This window comes from Geotrypetes seraphini, chromosome 12 (assembly GCF_902459505.1).
Source record: "Geotrypetes seraphini chromosome 12, aGeoSer1.1, whole genome shotgun sequence".
NCBI classification, from domain to species: domain Eukaryota; kingdom Metazoa; phylum Chordata; class Amphibia; order Gymnophiona; family Dermophiidae; genus Geotrypetes; species Geotrypetes seraphini.
Genome location: NC_047095.1, coordinates 23,220,603 through 23,239,765, shown reverse-complemented (window position 1 = coordinate 23,239,765; position 19,163 = coordinate 23,220,603). Strand labels below are relative to the sequence as shown.

The following is a 19,163-nucleotide window of genomic DNA, read 5'->3' as shown; positions in this document are numbered from 1 at the left end:
AAGAAAGAGAGGGAGGAGATGGTACACAGGGATGGAGGGGAAGGGGAAAGAGAGGGAAGAAATGATGCACAGGGGTGGGGGGGGATCGGGGGGGCCTCCGGTGGCAGGAGGGAGTGGGAATCCTTCCTGCCTTTTTTCAGGGGAGGGGAGGGGATGATTTGGGAGGGCACCTGCTGTGGGTGTGGGCTTTTGCTGACAGGAAGGAGTGGGCATCCTTCCTGCCATTTCGCTGCCGTGGGGGGCAGGGTGGTAAGCATGGCAGGAGGAAGTGGGCCTTTCTCCTGCCATTTACGCTGACGTGGGTGGGGGCACGGTTTGTGGTACCAGTTTGTCGAGAAGAGCAATCATTGGCCGGGGGGAGAGCTTTTTTTCTTTTTTTTTAATGGGACAAATATTGTGTATGTGTAACACGCACAGCATCTGTGCCCATTAAAAAAAAAAAGAAAAAATATGGTTTCCTGCCCCAAACAATTGAGTGGCAGTAAGCTTTTCCCCTGCTGGCTCTGCACGTGTGAGAGTTGCTCTCACAGCGATTATCAGATGGCAGAGTTGTGGATTACGATGAACATCCAAGTGCATTATTTGCATGCAAACTTTTTAGTGCATAAATAGCTCTTTCTGAATTGGCCAAAAAACCGGATCAATGCAGACCCCCATAGTCTTACCAATCCTTTTAATGCACCTAGGCCTCAGAATGGAATATGAAAATGTTCTTTGCCTTGTCATTACCAGTTTCAAATCATCTGGTAGTCTAAGTAATGGCATTTGTGAATATCTTAAGTTTTATCCTAGGATGTACTCTTCAATCTGACTGCAGAGCCAAAGTGAAATTTTATCATGTAAAATTTTATTTAAAATATTAAATTAATCCTTTGCATTATTGGAAGTCTGTATAGGGAGTAGAGTACCAGATGAATATACTCATACAATTCCAGAGATTTCATACATATCCATATTTTTAACTAATTGCAATCTGCTCAGCTGCTTCTCTGGAAGACCTACATACAAAGAATCATAATAGGCTAGCAAAGATTTAACGATCACATGTGATTCAGAAATTACATCATTTTATTCAATAGGGTTACAGATGATGTATATTCCAAAGATGGAAAAAATACCATGGCAGCACTTTGATTCTCCATCTTAAGGGAGGTATCTACCCAAATTACGAAGGCTTTGACTACCTTGCTAGGTTTTATTTATAGATCCCCCTTTTGCACCTGAAGATACAGGAGCTTCATATTATGAACACCCTTGAAGGTGTTGAGCATGGTGCACTTTCTAATAAAATTTACAGCAATGGAAGTGTCAACACCAGAAATGAAAACAAAGAAACTCATAAATTCCGTGCTAGTATCTTGCAGCCATTAGTGCATGAAAATGATTTGAAATAAAAGTAATATTGAGAATTCCCCGACGCAGTCGAAAATAGGCGAAACAAGGTCCTTGTCAGAAGAACTGAAGTGGAAGTAAAAATAAGAGACACTGAGGCAGGCATATAAAGCCATCGCCTGATTGCCGCTATGCTTTAAGTTAAGTGAATGATTCAGATGCTTTAACCCTGTGCACTGTGGTGGGCTAAGTCCCTATTTGAGATTTGGTATTTTGAATGGAGTTTTTTATGCCCATGAGAAAAAAAGGAGCAGCTTACAATCCATGTAAGACTGCTCCCTCGATGTAATAATTGAGGCTTTTTCTCCACTATGTTTATTAAATAATGTACTGTTCACTATAGGGTGAACCCACTGCTGGCTAGTATGATTGTTGCAAAATTGCAGTTTTCCTCCACAACCAGCCTTGCCCATTAGCTTTCTCTCTCTCCCCCACAGAACCCCCAATATACAGTACCTTTTCAGAAGTACAGTAAGGAAGTCTTCGTGGTGCACTGCCAATGGCTGCCTCTGGCCTGCATTTCACCTTTCCCTCTAACCTATCCCTATCCTTCCAAAAACAGGAAGTTGCATCAGAAGGGGAGGGACTAGTCAGAGGGACAGGTGCAGTGGGAGAGCATGGGGGAGTGAATGTGTGCTGCGAGCAGTGTTGGAAATGAAGGAAGAGATGCTGGACTGTGCAGAAGAGGGGAAGTTCCTTGAGGACCTTGGGCCCCTCCACTGGGCTCTGGCATCTACAGTACAGTACAGCTGCAAAGAGAGAGAAAGAGAAATGCTGGATGGAAAATAGACACAGAGTGTAAGAGAGAAATGCTGAATTAGAATTTTGAATAAATTCTGCTTGAGAATCCAGAAAATCCAGACTTACCCAATCCCTGAGCAGTCTGGAAGCTAACAATCTCTACAAGTTACAGGACATCTTTCTGCAAATTTTAATGCTTAATCACTGACAATTTTAACAGACTGAAAATAATTTTAAAAAACTAAACATAGTAGGTGTACAAATGTGGACACACTTCTTGTTGATTATTGGGGGTTTTTTAAAGTCATTAATTAGGGCCAAAATGTTTAGTGATTTTAAATCTTCTTCAGTTAGTCAGGTGAAGACTGTTCCTTCTCTTTGTCTCCTTTCAACAACCATTGGCTCTTTTAAGCAACCATCTGACCATTTGAAAATGAAGATAATTTACTCTTACCAAAGTAGGGGAATGCATTAAAAAAAACAACAACCTCTCAACACTTCCAGCTAGCAATTATAACTGTCAGAAACACTTAAGAAATAGAAAGTTACATGGAACTATTAAAGTCAAGGCAAGATAAGATCACAAAGTAGGGTTACCAGATTTCCTCTTTTTTTAAAAAAAAGAGGACACGTGGCCCCACCTTATTCTGCCCTCAGCCTGTCCCCACTCCGCCCCTGCTTCCGTCCCCACATGGACCTCGTGTCTCCTTCCCTGAGCTCCAGGATGCTTCTAGAGGGACTCTGCACATGTGCGGACGTCAAAGCAATGACATTCCCGCGTGTGATGTCATTATGTCAACATCCAAGCATGCGCAGAGGCCCTCCAGATGCTTGCCCTGAGCCTGGTATCTTCCAAAACCCAGACAAACTGTGACAAATATCTTCCTACTTGGGGTCTTAACACAACATTTATTCCTATCAGAACACCTGGCCTTGGTCACGCGTGCAGAACACAGATAAACCCTATGCAAATACAAGACCACAAATAAAATTTTTGTCCTAATATACACAAGCGAAACCCTAAGATGCCAAACACTGCATGCAGTACAAAACCAGAGAAATAGAAAGAAATCCATTTCTTCCTAACAGTGCAAAATATAGACAGCAGATGTAAATTCTGAAAACTTTTCCTACCTTTGTTATCTGGTTTATTTTATTTTTCTACTCATCTTTTCCCAGTCTCTGGTTGCACTTCCTTCTGTCTATGCCAGAGGTGTCCAACCTTTTGGCTTCCCTAGGCCGCATTGGCCGGAAAAAAAATTTCTGGGGCCGCACAAACGCTGCAGCAAGACAGAGGAAGGAGCCGGCAAGATGGTAAACACCCAGGGGCAGCAGAGGAAAACACTGCATTGCCCTCAACCGAGGCCACACAAAATACTTCACGGGGTCGCAGGTTGGACACCCCTGGTCTATGCTCTTAACTCTGTAAAAAACACCTCTGTTTCTAGGGCCATCTTATCCATTTGCAGTTTTTCACTCCTTCACTTTTTGCCCTACATCCAACTTTTGCATTAACTTTTAACATTCAAATTTCTTCCATATTTCTGCTTCTTCCTCAGATCTATCTACTTTTCCATGTCTTCCCTTCCCTATACCTGGTCTCCCATTTTAAATTGGATCGTTCCACCAGGCCTACACGTAGAATATATATGTTCAGCCACCCTTCAATAAAAACCTGCCAATACAAAAGATTCCTTAACAGAACGCTAGCCTTCCCAGCAAGTCAACAAAACAGCTGGCTAGGCAACATCATCAAACACTCCTCATCCTACCTTAACTTCAGAAAACTAGTTAAAACCAACCTGTTCAATCGATTTGTAACCAAGAACTGTTAAACCTTCCACTGTACCCCTATCACATATTCTTGATTTCCCCACATTGTGACTTTATGTAACCAAAGTCTTCATTGTTGTTTTTTTTGCTGACTGTCCAGCTCTTCTTGCTGTAAACCGCCTCCAACTACTATGGCTTTGGCGGTATATAAAAATAAAATTATTATTATTATTTTTATCTATCCATGCACACTCTTACTGCCCTTCCCCACCATCCATGTATATCATCTCCTTCCTCTTTCTTTTCTCCTATTCTCATTTATCCATAAACAGCATTTCTTCCACCTCTCTTCCCTTCACCATCCCTTACATCCCTGTGTATCATCTCCTCCCTCTCTCTCCCATTCCTGTGTACCAACTCCTCCCTCTCTTTCCCTCTCCTATGTTCTGACATTTGTCTTCTCCCTTTCCTCCTCCTATGGTCTGTGATCTTTATCTTCTCCTTCTCACAGTCTGGCATCTCTCTCCCTCCTTTGTGGTCTGGCATCTGTCTTTCCCTTCCCCTTCCCCTTCCCCTACCTTAGTCTGGAATTTCTCCCTCCAACTTCCTTTCCCTGGTCTAGCATCTTTCTCTTCTTCCCCCCCTTCCCCATCCAGTAGTCTGATATCTCTCTCCTTTCCCCCTCCCGTGGTCTGCAATCTCTATCTGCCCCTTCCCTTTCCTTTTTTTCCCTGGAAGTCTGGCATTTTTCCTTCCCCTTCCTTCCCATCCCTGCAGTCCTGCATCTCTTTTACCCTCCCTATACTATCCCCTCCCCCTCTGTGAAGGATTAGGTGCTTGCTCACTCGGCGTTGCTGTAAGTCTTTGGCCGTTGATAGTATCAGTGAAGCAAACATGCTGCCTTCGGCGACCCAGAAGCTTTCTCTGTGCTACTGCTTCCTGCCTAAGCGGGAACAGGAAGCAGTAGTAGATAGAAAGCTTCCGGGTCGCCGAAGCCAACTTGTTTGCTTCCCTTATGCTGCCAAAGGCCAAAAGTTATAGCAGCTCTGGGTATGGGGAGGGGGATCCTGCACAGGGGGGGAGGGGGGGAAGGAGGACTTCGGATAGGGGCGCGATCTGCATAAGGTTACTATATGTCCGGTTTCTTCGCACAAAAGTTGAAAAATTAAAAAAACGCACAGACTCCTGACACAGTCCCTGCATCAGGTAATCTGGGGCAATCTGGATATCTGGTAACCCTACCACCAAGAAAACTCTGATAGAATTCCCCAAACCTAGTCAGATGTGCAGAAAGGAGCCCACAATCACTAAAAAAGCTAGTGAACATTGGAGCATTTGTCTACAGGTCCATGTACCTCATTGTTTAAACCACGAAACCTTTTTATAAAGCCACCGTCTAAAGTATGTAAAAACAAACAAACAAACAAACAACAAAAAACACAAAAAAAAACAAAACAGTGATCAAACTGCAACTTTTTCAGAACAAAATGCTTTGGACTAATTAAACAAAAATGGAACTGTTTAGCCAAAGCACCTAAAGACATAAAAGGAGAAGAAAAAAAAAAAAAAAGAGTGAAGCATTTGAAGAAAAGGACACCTTTCCAATCTATTATAATTTGAGGTTATGTGGTAACTAGTGGCAAAGGAAATACTATGAAGGGGAAGGAAATGTGTATTCAATATGAACAAATGCCAGAAGTTAATGCCCCATAGTTAGTGAAGAAACTGTAGCTGTAGAGAATGGATAATTCAGCAAGACAACAATCCAAATCATATCAGAAAATCATCTATGAGGTACTTTCAGAAAATAAAGATGAAGATTTTTGATATGGCCTTCAATATATTCAGACTTAAATAGTACTGAAAATCAGTTGAGACATCTCATCCATGTCGTACATGCAAGGAGACCTAAGAATATTTCTCAGCTAGTAGAGTTCTGCACAAACAAAAATAAAAAAAAAAATCTGTTAACTAGTTACTAGAAATACTTGGATGCTGTTATTTCTGCTAGAGTAGGTATTGAAGTACTAACTGAAAGGGTGTCTCTTTTGTGTCTGTCATATTCATTGTTTTCTTATTTTGATCAGTAAAAACATATCGCAAATTAGTAGTAATTATGCAAAAAAACAACAGAAAGATGTTATGTTGAGAACTATTGAAGGCTGGCAGCTGGTCTATTAACACGGGGTCACTCCTTGAAACAGCCCTAGTGAAATGTGGATCTATGTCAGAGCCCCGTTCAGCTATGTATTTAAGATAAGTTATTAAACTAACTACAAGTGAAATGAAATGAAATTATAATGGAAAATATATTTAAAAGAAAAATATAATTAAAAATTGGAGATGGTCGGAGCTTGACCGATGAGGAGGCTAGCTACATAGAAGTCTGTACCATACAAAACTCAATTTGGTGCAGATGTAGCCGCTGAGGTTTACTCCTTCCTATCTTTGAATGATAAAAAATGAATACTATTGATTTTCCTGAAAGCATTTGAAAGTGCTTGATCTTATTGAAGCTACTGTGCTGGAGAAAGCTAAGAATTTTGAATACTTCCTAAGAATTTGGTTTGAAATAAGGAATACAGAAGTGAGGACTATTTGCAGGATACTGGATGCTTAAGTTTCAAGTTTTATTAGGATTTTATATACCGCCTATCAAGGTTATCTAAGCGGTTTTACAATCAGGTACTCAAGCATTTCCCCTATCTGTCCCGGTGGGCTCACAATCTATCTAACATACCTGGGGCTATGGAGGATTAAGTGACTTGCCCAGGATCACAAGGAGCAGCACGGGGTTTGAACCCACAACCCCAGGGTGCTGAGGCTGTAACTTTAACCACTGCGCCACACACTCCTCATAACTTTGCATCATGTAGTAGTTGGGTCACCTTCTATTCACTGAAACAAGATTTGACCACTCACTCATTTCAGATAAAACTGCAAGTGTGGTAAAATTAACTGTGCCAAGAAAATGCTGGTTGCGTTTTTGATCTCACCTATCTTTCTCCTTTCAATGTCTTCAAATTATTTTGAAAGCAGCGTCAATAATGAAAAGAAAAAGCTGACTACAACAATCTTTCTTTTTAAAAATTTGGAAAAAAGATGTCTTGAGGTTTTTTTAAACCCATGCTATAGTGACAGTTGTCATCCTCTTTTCAGTAAGACTAATTATGTTGTGTGAAGGGAACGCTGTTGATTTAAATAGACTGGCAAAGCTCTTATGAGCTTGATTTCCTAAAAAAAAAACAACAAAAAACTGTGACCATCACACACACAGTTCACTATATCTATCTGCTGGGAAAACACTAAAGAGAGAATCTCACAGCTTCAGTGCCCCTTTTAGAAAAACTTCAACTACAAAGAAATCAGTTTAACTGACATTAGGCAACTATCCATTTTTTGCAATCTCAGTCATACATCATAAAAAAGTACTTTCCCCACAACGGTAAATACCACAAATCTGCACATGCACTGCAGGCTAGAGCTACTGAAAGAACATGAAGAACCTTACATATATGGGAAACTTAAAATGTTTTCTCCACTTTTTGATTGCAAGAAAGGAATAATTAAGCATGTGCATTGTATTTTTACCTGACTTCTTCAGCAAATGCATACTGGTTCTATGGAGCCCAAGAATTCAACTAAGATTAGAGGCAATCTATGCACTGACAAGCTATTATATTAAAACATAAATGTTTAAATATGAGAAATGTTGCAAGGGATGTAGCTTTTCATTATATGCATTTCAAATCAATGGGTAGTCATTTTCAGTAAGAACTTTAGTTGTTGCCACCAGAGACTGACAGGAAAGATATGCATGCACAAAGATTGTAGAATTTTATCACTTACCTCATGATGTAGCTCTACTATCTGATCTTTCAGCTCTCTGATATATTGGCTGGAGTCAGACTTATTTAGCTGCCCTTGAAATTTACCCTCTTCTTTCTAAGTATATCAAAGTAGATAAAAACAAGATTTTGAGCATACTTTGTATTTCAAAAGCTGAATTATTAAAAAATCCATATTGAAAATTATAAAATGCATATAACACTTTCAATCATATTTATATTTTCTTCAAATATTGAGATGACATTTGTGTTTTGCATGGTCTGTATCATCTCCTCTTTGCTTGCTTATGTAAATATTAACTAATCATTCCAGTTGCTATTAATGAACATATCTACCTACAATGAAGACCACTGATCAAGGCATATAATTATGTATTAAAATGAGTTACAGTATGATCAGTTAATGTCCTTGTTTAATAGCTTAAACCCCTAAAAATGGCTGAAGGAAATCTGATGCTTGTGGGGTTTAAGCTACTAAATAAGGACATTAATTGATCATACTGTGACTCATTTTAATACATGATTATATGCCTTGACCAGTAGCTTCAGCCTGTTCTGAAGTGTATTCTGGTGTAGGTGGGTTCTATAGCCATTCAAAATCAACAAGAGCTGCAGGGTGATGTCATTGACATGCTCTTAGATGACCTTTTTTTGGGGGGGGGGGTTACGCTATAATTAGAACCTCAAATTTGTCATCAGATATGATTTATTGGGATTTTCAATCAAAGTCCTAATATCCATTGTACAATTTAGATAAATATGGCAGTCATTTTCAAAGCATATGAACATCTCAAAAAGCTGAAATGGATATCCATGTGCTTGAAACATCCAAATCCCAATTTTGCAAATGCAGAATAAGGACGTGCAACTAGCAAAGGGCGTGTTCTGGGCAGCACTAGGTATGGCCTGAATATGGCCATCCAATAGTGATTGCCAAAGGGGAAGAAACATCTAAGTCTAAATAAAAACATCCAGGTTACAGATAGGTGCTCTGATTGAACAACTGTCTACTGGAGGGATTAAGGCATGATACATCCTTACTCCTCCAGTGGTTGCTGTCTCTCCTCCCTCTCCCTCTCCTTTGAAAGTGAAGCTGGAAGAGGATACCAGGCTCTATTATAGCTTCAGGTATTACAAGCATTCTTAGCAGAGAAATGCAATTCTGAGGAGTAGCCTAGCAGTTAGTGCACTGGATTGTAAAACAAGGGGCCCAGGTTCAAATCCCACTGTAATTGAGAGCCCTCCAGAAACAGAAATCTACCTTCAGTACCTAAATATATAAGACAGTTGCAAGCCTAAAGGCTATTGAAGTGGTATACGTTCAAGTACAGTAGGTATTTTTCTGTTTCTGGAGGGTTCACAATTGCAAAAACAAAGAGATAGTGGGATTTGAACTTGGGTCTCTTGCTTTTCAATCCACTGTACTAATCACTATGCTGACCTTCTGTTCTGCATGGATGTCTATGTGAACATTTTCTAATGCTGTTGCTATACAGTTGTCCGATGATCAGTAGCAGCCATGGAGAACCCTTTTGTGCATCAGCAGAAGAGTTTCTTTGCAAGTAAGATTGCTTAAAACCAGCCTAACTTGCAAGGAAGCTTTTTATGCATCAGGGTCAGAGTGTTTTTGTGGTGTCTTCCTCTTGGTCACAAAGGAAACTAGAAAGACAGAAAGCAGTCACATACACTATCATTTAAGGTATCAACATATACAGTTATTTTTTCTCATTTCTCCCTCAAAGCACATACAGAATGATTAGGAAGAGAAAGCATATTTTCAACCATGTTTTAATATCCAGTTACCTTACTATTTACAAGGCTCAGGACTGAATTGAGCTACAGTATAGCTACATTACGGACAACTTAACCACTGCCCCCTTCCTCACCTGCCTACTTCAACAGTGCTAATGAAAGGAGATACTGTATTAGGCTAGGAGGAATTTTCACATTCCTCCATATTTGTGCCCTATGCAGCTACACTGCTTGCACAGCCCTTGGTGCAGAGACAAAAGGGCTCATATAGATACATGTCATATAATGCTGTACGTTATCCAGGAATTCATGAATTGTATGAAATTTTCTTCAGGTTTAATTGGTAACAAAAATCTGTTAACCAACTTCCCTAAAATACATGAAGCTACAGGTATGAAACTATAATGCTCTTTTTGGCAAAAGGCAAGTACTGTATCAGGAGTCCACTATCAGAACATCTGAAATACTGAGAATATATTCAACATATCCTGGCTTATGCACCATGGCATGCACAAAACCCATTTTCAGATGTTAACTCAAATTAAAAGTTTATGCTCATTGCATTCCCACATTTAACTTTACTCATTTTGGCATTCATTTAAAGATATCTCTAAAATTTGCATTAGACTCTCTGTTAAACGGAATTCAATTAACCGGGACTCTCAAGCAAACAGAAAAAAAATCTAAGAAATACTGTAATACTTTAAATAAAAATGAAAATAAAATCAATTTCTGGCAGAAATGCAATCACATGTTCTGACGTGGATGAGCCACGTGTTTTGGAACTGCAGACTAGGCCTGGCCAGGTGTTCAAACTTTCGGAATTGTACCATGGCGTCACGTAGACAAAAATCATTGTCTTTGGCTGAACGTGTCCACCATGCTGGACAAAAATTATTGTCTTTGGCTGAATGTGTCGATATATTAAAGAAACTTGACCAAACGGAGAGTCAGGTCTCTATTAGAAAACATTACAGTGTTCATCCTAGCCAGATTTCTCAGACTTACAAAAAAAAGCAAGCAATATTGAAAGACTGGCAAAACAACAGCAATTCTACCAGAAAACAGAAAAGAATTGGGAAGGCTGGAGACGTTGAACAGACGTCACTGTGATGGTTTGCTGAAGCTAGAAGTCGACAACTGCTAATCAGTGGACCTCTGCTGATAGAGAAAGCAGCAAAGTTATCTGAAGAACTGGGTGTAGAAGACTTCAAAGCGACAAACGGATGGTTAGAGAGGTGGAAAGTTCGTAACGGCATAAAATTTAAGAAGCAGCATGGTGATAAACAAGACGCGGATGAGTTTGGTGCAGAAAGATAGGTTATGGAAATGTTGCCTTCAGTCATTGGTGGATAGGAACTATGTGACATGTTCAACACCGATCAGATGGGCCTCTGCTGGCATGCCATCCCTGACGGAACACTGGCTTTCAAACGCAGCGAAGATGTTGGCTTCAAGGTGCCAAAGGAACGATTGACCTTGCTGCTCAGTTGCAATGTGGATGGTAATGAAAGCTCGAGCCACTGGTGATTGGGAAGAATCAAAATACTCAGTGCTTCAAAAACATTAAACACTGCCTGTTGAATATGAAAGCAACAAAAACGCATGGATGTCAGTGATATTGTGGATTGAATGGTTACAGAAGCTTGATAATCTGATGAGAAGGCATAGGAGGCACATTGTAATGCTGTGTGATAACTGTGCAGCACAAAGCAATGACATAAGACTAACCAACATCAAATTTGTGTTTCTGTTGCCAAACTCGACCTCTTTGATCCAGCCGATGGACCAAGGGATAATCACAAACTTCAAATGTCATTACAGGTCACTCATCATACAATATGTGATGGCAGTGATTGATGCAAGCACGGAATCCAGCCGCTGAGCTGGTGAGAAAAATGACGGTGCTCATCTCTCTTCATATAGTATGGGACGAATGGAGTCGAGTCCCATCATCAACGATTTCAAATTGCAATCGACGGGCAAGTTTCATTCACGCATCTGATGAGACAACTTTGTCCATTGAACTCCCAGTTGGATTCGTCTCACAAGAGTTTGAGCTGTGTGTAGCCTTTGACAACGATCTACCCACATCATCTGACAGCTCTAATTCCGATATCTGTACAGTCATAAAGAACACTGTAGACAACCAAGAGTCTGATGATGACGGAGATACTGCTGCTGTCATCACGACTAATGAACCATCTGCAGAGATTGTTTCCTTCTCGGACGTGTTGAAGTCCCTACACACGCTGCATTATCTGGAGATAAATGGCTGAAACGACTATGGATAGTTTTACAGCATCAGTAGTCAAGATACATAGCCTGAATCGTGCAATCTGTGTGCAGAAAACAATGATTGATTATTTCAGTAGAATGTTGGTTTAAAAAAAGGTTTATTGCATTAGACCGAACAGTACTGTTTCTACAACTGTACTACTTTGTATTTGGTGTGTTTTTGGTTGAATAAAAGTTTTATTGCATTTGACTACCACATACTGTGATTTTTTCATGACTAACAAGTGGTACTCCTATTAAGCGCACACTCCACCAAAAGAATGAACATATTGGGCAGCTGCCGGCACTGTCCTGGAGCCACAGGCTAAACCCTCCCTCATGCATGCTCAATTTTCTCACTCGTGTGAAACTTAGCATACGTGCATGGAAGCTGGTGGCTGCAGGACAATGTCGGCAGCCGTCCAACATGTAAACTCTTTGGCAGGGAGGTTTTCAGCTGAAGGAGCTTAGGGATCCTCACACATGTATGTAATTTTCCTTGCGCTCATGGAGCAGAAATTATTTTGCTTTAGTTGGGGGAGGGGGTGTGGAGATGAAACTTTTGGCCTACCCACTTTGCTCTCGAGCCCACCCTAAATCATCTGCCTGGCTACGCTATTGGTGCTGAGTGAAAAAATATTTCTTCTCCCATAGCATTTGTTTAAAATATATTCCTGTATATCTTCATGGTGTTTCCCCCTAGTCTTCGTACCTTTTCAGTGTTCAAACAACTGATTCAAAGCTGCTTGAAAATACAACTAAGAGGTTAAATGAAGAATTCAATACTATGCCACACTTTGTGTTTCACACTATATTAAAAACTGAATCTTCTGCTTCTCCCCTTTCCCCCATGAAGTGCACGTGGTGATCCGGTCCGAAGGGCATGCACTTAAGCGGAGTCGACTGTAGATTTAAATGGATATGGGGGAGGGAATAATTTTCTCAAATTAAAGATGGAGGTGTGGCCTAGTGGTTAGAGAAGCTGCCTCAGCACCCTGAGGATATGAGTTCAATTCCCACTGAAGCTCCTTGTGACTCAGGGCAAGTCACTTAACACGTCATTGAGCACAGTTACATACCCTAACAGGTGTTATCCAGGGACAGCAGGCAGATATTCTCACTGATGGGTGACATCACCGAAGGAGCCTCAGTACGGACCACTTTAAGAACTTGGAAAGTTCTTGACGCCCGCACCGCGCATTCACGAGTGCCTTCCCGCCCAACGTAGACGCGCGGTCCCTCAGTTAAGATAAGACAGCTAAGAAGCTAACCCGGGGAGGTGGGTGGGTTTTGAGAATATCTGTCTGCTGTCCCTGGATAACACCTGTTACGGTAAGTAATTGTGCTTTATCCCAGAACAAGCAGGCAGCATATTCTCACTGATGGGTGACCTCCAAGCTAACAAAGATGGGATGGTTGGAGAGTTGGCCAAAGAAAATACAATTGTAAAACATAATGGTCGAAGTGTCCATCCGTCTGGTGAAAAAAAACAGACAATAGTGAGAAGTGAAGGAATGAATGGAGGACCAGGTAGGTGGAAGCTGTACAGAGTTCCTCAGTAATGTAACTATAAGGAAAACAACAAAAGTGCCAGAACTCGAACTTAAGGATTGGGACACGAAATCCCCGTTCCAGGCCAGTCAGAGTAAAGGAGAATGAGAGGGAGGCAATCAGCCAAGAGAAAATAATTCTCAGGTATAAAATATCCAAACTGAGTTGAATCAAAAGAAAAAATTGGAATAAAATCACTGCAGCTCCAACCTGAGTAACAAGAAGGACAAAAAAAAACACTGATAGGACAAAACAAATAAAGCCAGGCTCCTCGTAGGAAAAACGAGGTGCAAGAAACAACACAGACAAAAGAACTGACTGGGCAAAATGAAAAAAGTAGAAGATACTGTGGACATGAACACAGAATCACCTTGGCTAGATGACTGATAAGGATGAAGCTGCTAGCCCGGCATGAAACTCACTGATCCCCCTTGAAGAGGTGAGAGGCAGAAGGAAAAACCATTATTCAGGAAATAAACTCAAGAGGAGCTGACGCCATTGCTAGAAATGGTAGCGTCAACAAGCAGGAAAGAACCCCAGGAAAAGTCCAGAAGACAGAAGAAGGAATGAGTTGTGGTTACACACCTGAAAAAACCTCTGGCATGATCCTGGGAACCAGAGGAGAAAACAGAAAGATGTTGCTCCTCGACATATCAAGGGAAAAAAATGCAATAGCATTAAAAAGAAGTCTGAGAGCTATAGACTCGAGACTAGTAGCAAACAAAGAAAAAATACCACCGGGAAGAAGGTGGAAACATGCAGAGAAAAAGACACCAGGAAAGAAAACGAAACTACTCTTGATATCAACAAGGGCGAGTGGCTGGTGTCCTGGGAGAAGCCAACAAACGGGCTAAGAAAGATGTAAATGAAATGGACGCAGCCCCCCAAAAAACCAATGAAGATTGGAAGAAATCCAAAATTCCTGAGTCGGAATAAACCAAGCAGGAAAATGAGAAGAAGAAAGGGTTCCCTAAAAATTGAGTGGACGAAGAAGGGAGAACCCCATGTTGACGGGGTCACCATGCAGCATGTTGATAACAGCTCTTGTGAGCTTGATGAAAAAGCTCAACAGGAGAAGAAGCGAAGGGAATGCATATAAAAAGATGTTCGCCCAATCCAGGAGAAAAATAACTGTCTTCGACGAAGAAAAATCCTGGAGTAAAAGAACGAAAGAATCCTGCTGAAGTTGGCTACTAGGAAATTCAGCTCCCCAAGAAAATCAGCAAGAGCAGATGGCCAATTGTCTTCAAGGTCACAAAAACAAGACCTCCTGAGATAACAAGAGAGAGCCCTAGACTCCTTGCTCAATGATATGTAGTGTAAAACTCCTGAATGGACTCTGCAAGGAAGGAGGACTTGAGGACAGAGTAGATGAAGAAAATCATGAAGTCCTAAAATATCATTAGAAGAATGAGGAAAAATCCGATGCCTGGCAGTCGAAAGACCCTGAGGCTGAAGAATGCCTAGAGCAGGGGTGTCCAATGTCGGTCCTCGAGAGCTGCAGTCCAGTCGGATTTTCAGGATTTCCCCAATGAATATACATGAGGTCTATTTGCATGCACTGCTTTCATTGTATGCTAATAGATCTCATGCATATTCATTGGGGAAATCCTGAAAACCCGACTGGATTGCGGCCCTCGAGGACCGACATTGGACACCCCTGGCCTAGAGGAACCCCCGAGGCAGAAAAAAGATGCAGGAAGAATGAAGACCATGCAAGGAGGTAACAGACTAGAGACTAGAGAGCAAAGATATACATGCTTTGAGAGATAAACCCTTGCCTGGTACCACTGTAAAAGAGAGGACCACTGAGGAGTACAAGAATGTAGTCCGACTGAGCAGTAGTGGCTCGTGGCCAGTAGGGGGTGATGTCTATGGAACGGTAATGGAATGGACGTCAGAACATGATAGTGCAGTATTTTTGTGGAATGTTTCTACAAAAGGGCCTGTTTTTCGTATGATTCTGGGTAACTCTAGTTAGATACAAGCATATGTGTTAGTTAAGGCCACGCCCAATAGAAGCGTACGAAAAACTGGTAAATAAAAATCTGAATATGGATGTAGCCAAGGCCAGAAAAACACACTACAGATTAATATTAAGGGAAAGCATAATAATATTCTCTTTACGTACTTTGTTATTAGGCTAGATCATGGAGGAAATCAGGATATACATGGACTCCGTTTTGTTCTCTGTCTTTCTATGTTTTTCTGTGTCTTGAACTCCATTGTGTGTCAGTGACTTTCTGTCTCTGTCTTTGTTCAGGTTTCCCGCTCCTAGCATTGTGGTCCTAATTGATACCAGATGTGCCTTAGGCTGGCTAGAAAAAGTATATGAGATTACGTATCCCAAATATGTATGAAATATGAATGACCAAGCTATGAATGTATGAATGTTGGGCCCAAGTATGGATGGATGAAGGAATTTTGTATTAAAAATGAAATGGAAGAATACTAAGGAAAAAATCCTGAACACAACATCTGGAAATGGTTAAGTTAGAATCAGAGATCTGTAGCAGTCAGTTCAGGGAGAGGGAGAGACAGCCCCTCCTTTCCTCTAAGGCTGACCAATTTTCAGCACTGTTTGTAGGTGTAACATGAAACTTAGTTGTTCAAAGCAGGCTTAGAACATTTCAGCACCTTGCCTGATACTAGATAGATTATCTGAAATAAGTTTTAAGAATGACAAAAAGAATATTGGATATGTTATAAAATGTTAATGTATATTCAGAAATGAATGTAAACAAAACAAATATGATTTCTGAAACTTTTAAACGTAGAGGAATTTTCTTTGTCTAACTTTAAACACCACCTCTGTTAATTTTGATTGGCTGACAGCCAATGATGTCACACTGAGCCAAAGGTATATAATTGGGTGCTTCGAAGTATTGAGCTGAGCTCGTTATCAGAAGGCCAGCATTTTGGCAACTATAACGACCTCCCACTAACGCAACTGTTAACGCAACTATGCTTTATTCTTTTGAGTTTCATGACTGAAAAATAAAAACAACAAATACATAATTATTATATTTTGGTAAAACCTTGCGTTAGCGTCATTTTCCATGTTTTTTGTTATTTTACACACCTTGAGTGAAAGCTAGCAGCTTAATTGGCAACTGCATCTTTATGAGTGCGCAGGCGTCCAATGCCCATGCTCACTGACTCGTGCCATAACAGAACCAGGAGATTGCTTGGTGTTCAGAAGAAACAACATGTGTAAAATCGAAAAAAATCTGAAAAAAGAAACACTCTCAGAAGAGTGGGGGCAAGAAATACCCAAAAGAAACACAGATATGACCACGGGTACGGAAAATGAAAAGGTAAAGAAAATAAGATGAGTGAAAAAAAACATCTGAACCATCTCTCAGGGAAAAAACAACCGGGTATAAAACCCAATGTTCAAAAAATGGAAAAACAAGAAGGCCCTGTAATCGAATAGATGTGGCCAGCATAATCAGATATCCCCAGAATAATCGGGGGTGGAGGGGGAAGGGGGGAGGGGGGACAAAAAACAATACCGGTAAGTAGAACGGATGAAAAAACACAGCTTGAAAGCTATATAAATTGGAGCCTATAGAGGGTGTACGGAAAATAGGGAAGGAGAGCCATGAGGTCTGAGAACCAGAAAACAAAACACAGTCATCCAGTGTCCTTGACAATGAAGAGAAAGAAGGGAAGAGTTTTCCTAACTCGAGTAATCGAAGTGAACTCTTCAAGGAGAATAAGCAGTAGAAAAAAAAAACATGAAGTACTGTCTAAGATGCCCCGGAAACTCTTAACAGAAAACAGAGTCTGAGAGTAGGGTGAAAAGAGTAAATGAAGAAATCCTCCACAGGAATAGAACTCAGAGCCCAGGCTCGTAGGAGTACATGAAGACTGATAAGACAGCCGCTGTGAAAATAAAAACTGTCACACAGATGCAGCCAGAGAAACTCACCAGGGTCATAATGGAGAGGAAACATGTTCCAGCATAGCCCCAGAAACACCTCCCCAAACAGACATATTCAAGAACCTGTCCAGAGTAATGATAAAAACAGACAGAGCAGATCTGGAAACTGACAAGCAGCTACATGGAATGTGAACACAAAAGTATGTCAAGTAAAACTAGGCAGGCAAGCAGAAGAATCTAGGAAGCTCAGTTGGCCAACCAGTCCCCAGCACTGTCCACTGTGCCTAGAAAAACAGAGGCCGACATACAAAACATGAGGAGGAATTCCACCAGGAGGGAAAAAAGGAGACATGTGAACTACTCCATAGGGCGTGTCACAAAAGTCCCCAGAAAGATCATGGAAGGGAACCAAACCACCCTTGAGGAGAGAAGTAGAAAGAAGGAAAAGAAATTCGGAAGGGAAAGAATTGACTGTACAAAGTCAACTCCCAAAGGAATGCCTTTACAGAAAGTACACTAATGGATCTATAAAAAACGATATATCATGCAAGTATGAAGGCTATGTGAACCACACTCAAGGAAAAAAAGCACATGTGATATACAAACACCCACTACTTCAGAGAGAGATGGGGGTGTAGTTCCAAAAGACACCCCAAGCCTCTCAACCAGTCAAAACCAAGACCATCAAGGAGTCGATGGCGAGGGCCAAACACAGCTTGAAGACTGCAAAGCTGTCCCATACCAGAAGAACACCGACACCGGTAACTGCAACGACAACTGGTGACACAGGAAGGAGTCAACAAAATCAGAGAAGAATCAAATGAAAATGTCCCCTGAATTAAAAAACTGAACCGGACAGCACTAGAAGAGACGGTGTCGACAGAACTCAAACAACTGGATCACAGTTGAACATGGCGATGTCGAGAAGAAAATCCGATATCGACCTGGAGGTCGATATGGACGGCGACATCGATCAGAACTGACGACAATAACATGACATCGAGTAGGGAGGTCGACACCAATGAGAAAACGTCTACATCACACTCAGGAACAGTGAAAACATGCAGATGTCGACCGAAATCGTGGACATGAAAGAAACACTGTTAAAAAGGGAGAATTGGTATCAATGGATATAACGTCGGTACCAAGGGTCAAAACTCCTGAGATTAACAAAGCCGATATCAAGGCACACAGCACCACCGGAGCAGATGGGAAAGGACACCGGTACCGATGGTCCATGACCGGTACCAATGGTGTCATTCCCAAGCAGAGAGAAAATGACACCGGTACCGTTTGTCCATGACTGGTACCCATGATGTGAGTGCCAAAGAAAGTGAAAAAGACACTGGTACCGTTGGTCCAAGATCGGCACTGACGTTGTCAGTGACAAGCAGAGAGAAAAGGCCACTGGTATCGTTGGCCAATGTCCAGAACCGAAGGTGTCATTGCCAAGCAGAGAGAAAAGGAAACCAGTACAATTGGTCCATGACCGGTACCCATGGTGTCGGTCCAGAGTAGAAAGAAAAAAGCACCAGCACCCAGGGCCAATGACCGGTACCATCGGTGCCGCTCCTGAAGGAGAAAGAAAAAACACCGGTACCCATGGTCCCCGACCGGTATCATTGGTGTTGTTCCAGAGCAGGAAGAAAAGAACAACGGTACCCTTGGTCGATGACAGGTACCATAGGTGTGGCTCTAGAATAGAAGAAAAAAACATTGGTACCTTTGTCTCATGATCGATACCATCGGTGTCGCTTCACTCTTCCAAGATGAACAGACCCATATCAAGACAGTCATCAACATCAAAGCGGAGCCAGATATAGGGCTGAAAAAAGGTCGGCAGGACTTGACTCACTGCTACAATGACCAAAGTCGGCAGGGTTAGACTCACTGCTAGAAAGAAGTCTAAAGGAGAAAACCAACTTACTAAAGAGAAGCATCAT

General features: G+C 41.4%; 1 protein-coding gene across 11 annotated transcripts in view; it reads right to left on the bottom strand.

The window, feature by feature from the left end:
* The window catches only part of EVI5 (ecotropic viral integration site 5), a 363,365-nt gene that overhangs the window by 97,083 nt on the left and 247,119 nt on the right, over positions 1 to 19,163 (bottom strand). For 9 of the 11 annotated variants that reach the window (XR_004536596.1, XM_033916071.1, XM_033916078.1 and 6 more), the window contains one exon: positions 7,756 to 7,851. The exons of 1 other annotated variant lie outside the window; for it this stretch is intronic. Coding sequence is in view for 9 of the 10 variants with exons in the window: in XM_033916071.1 (XP_033771962.1) it covers positions 7,756 to 7,851 (96 nt within the window). In the remaining variant the exon portion in view is untranslated. Of the gene's footprint in view, positions 1 to 1,967; positions 2,142 to 7,755; positions 7,852 to 19,163 lie in introns of those variants that run through there. One more of the 11 variants, XM_033916075.1, reaches the window with a different exon arrangement.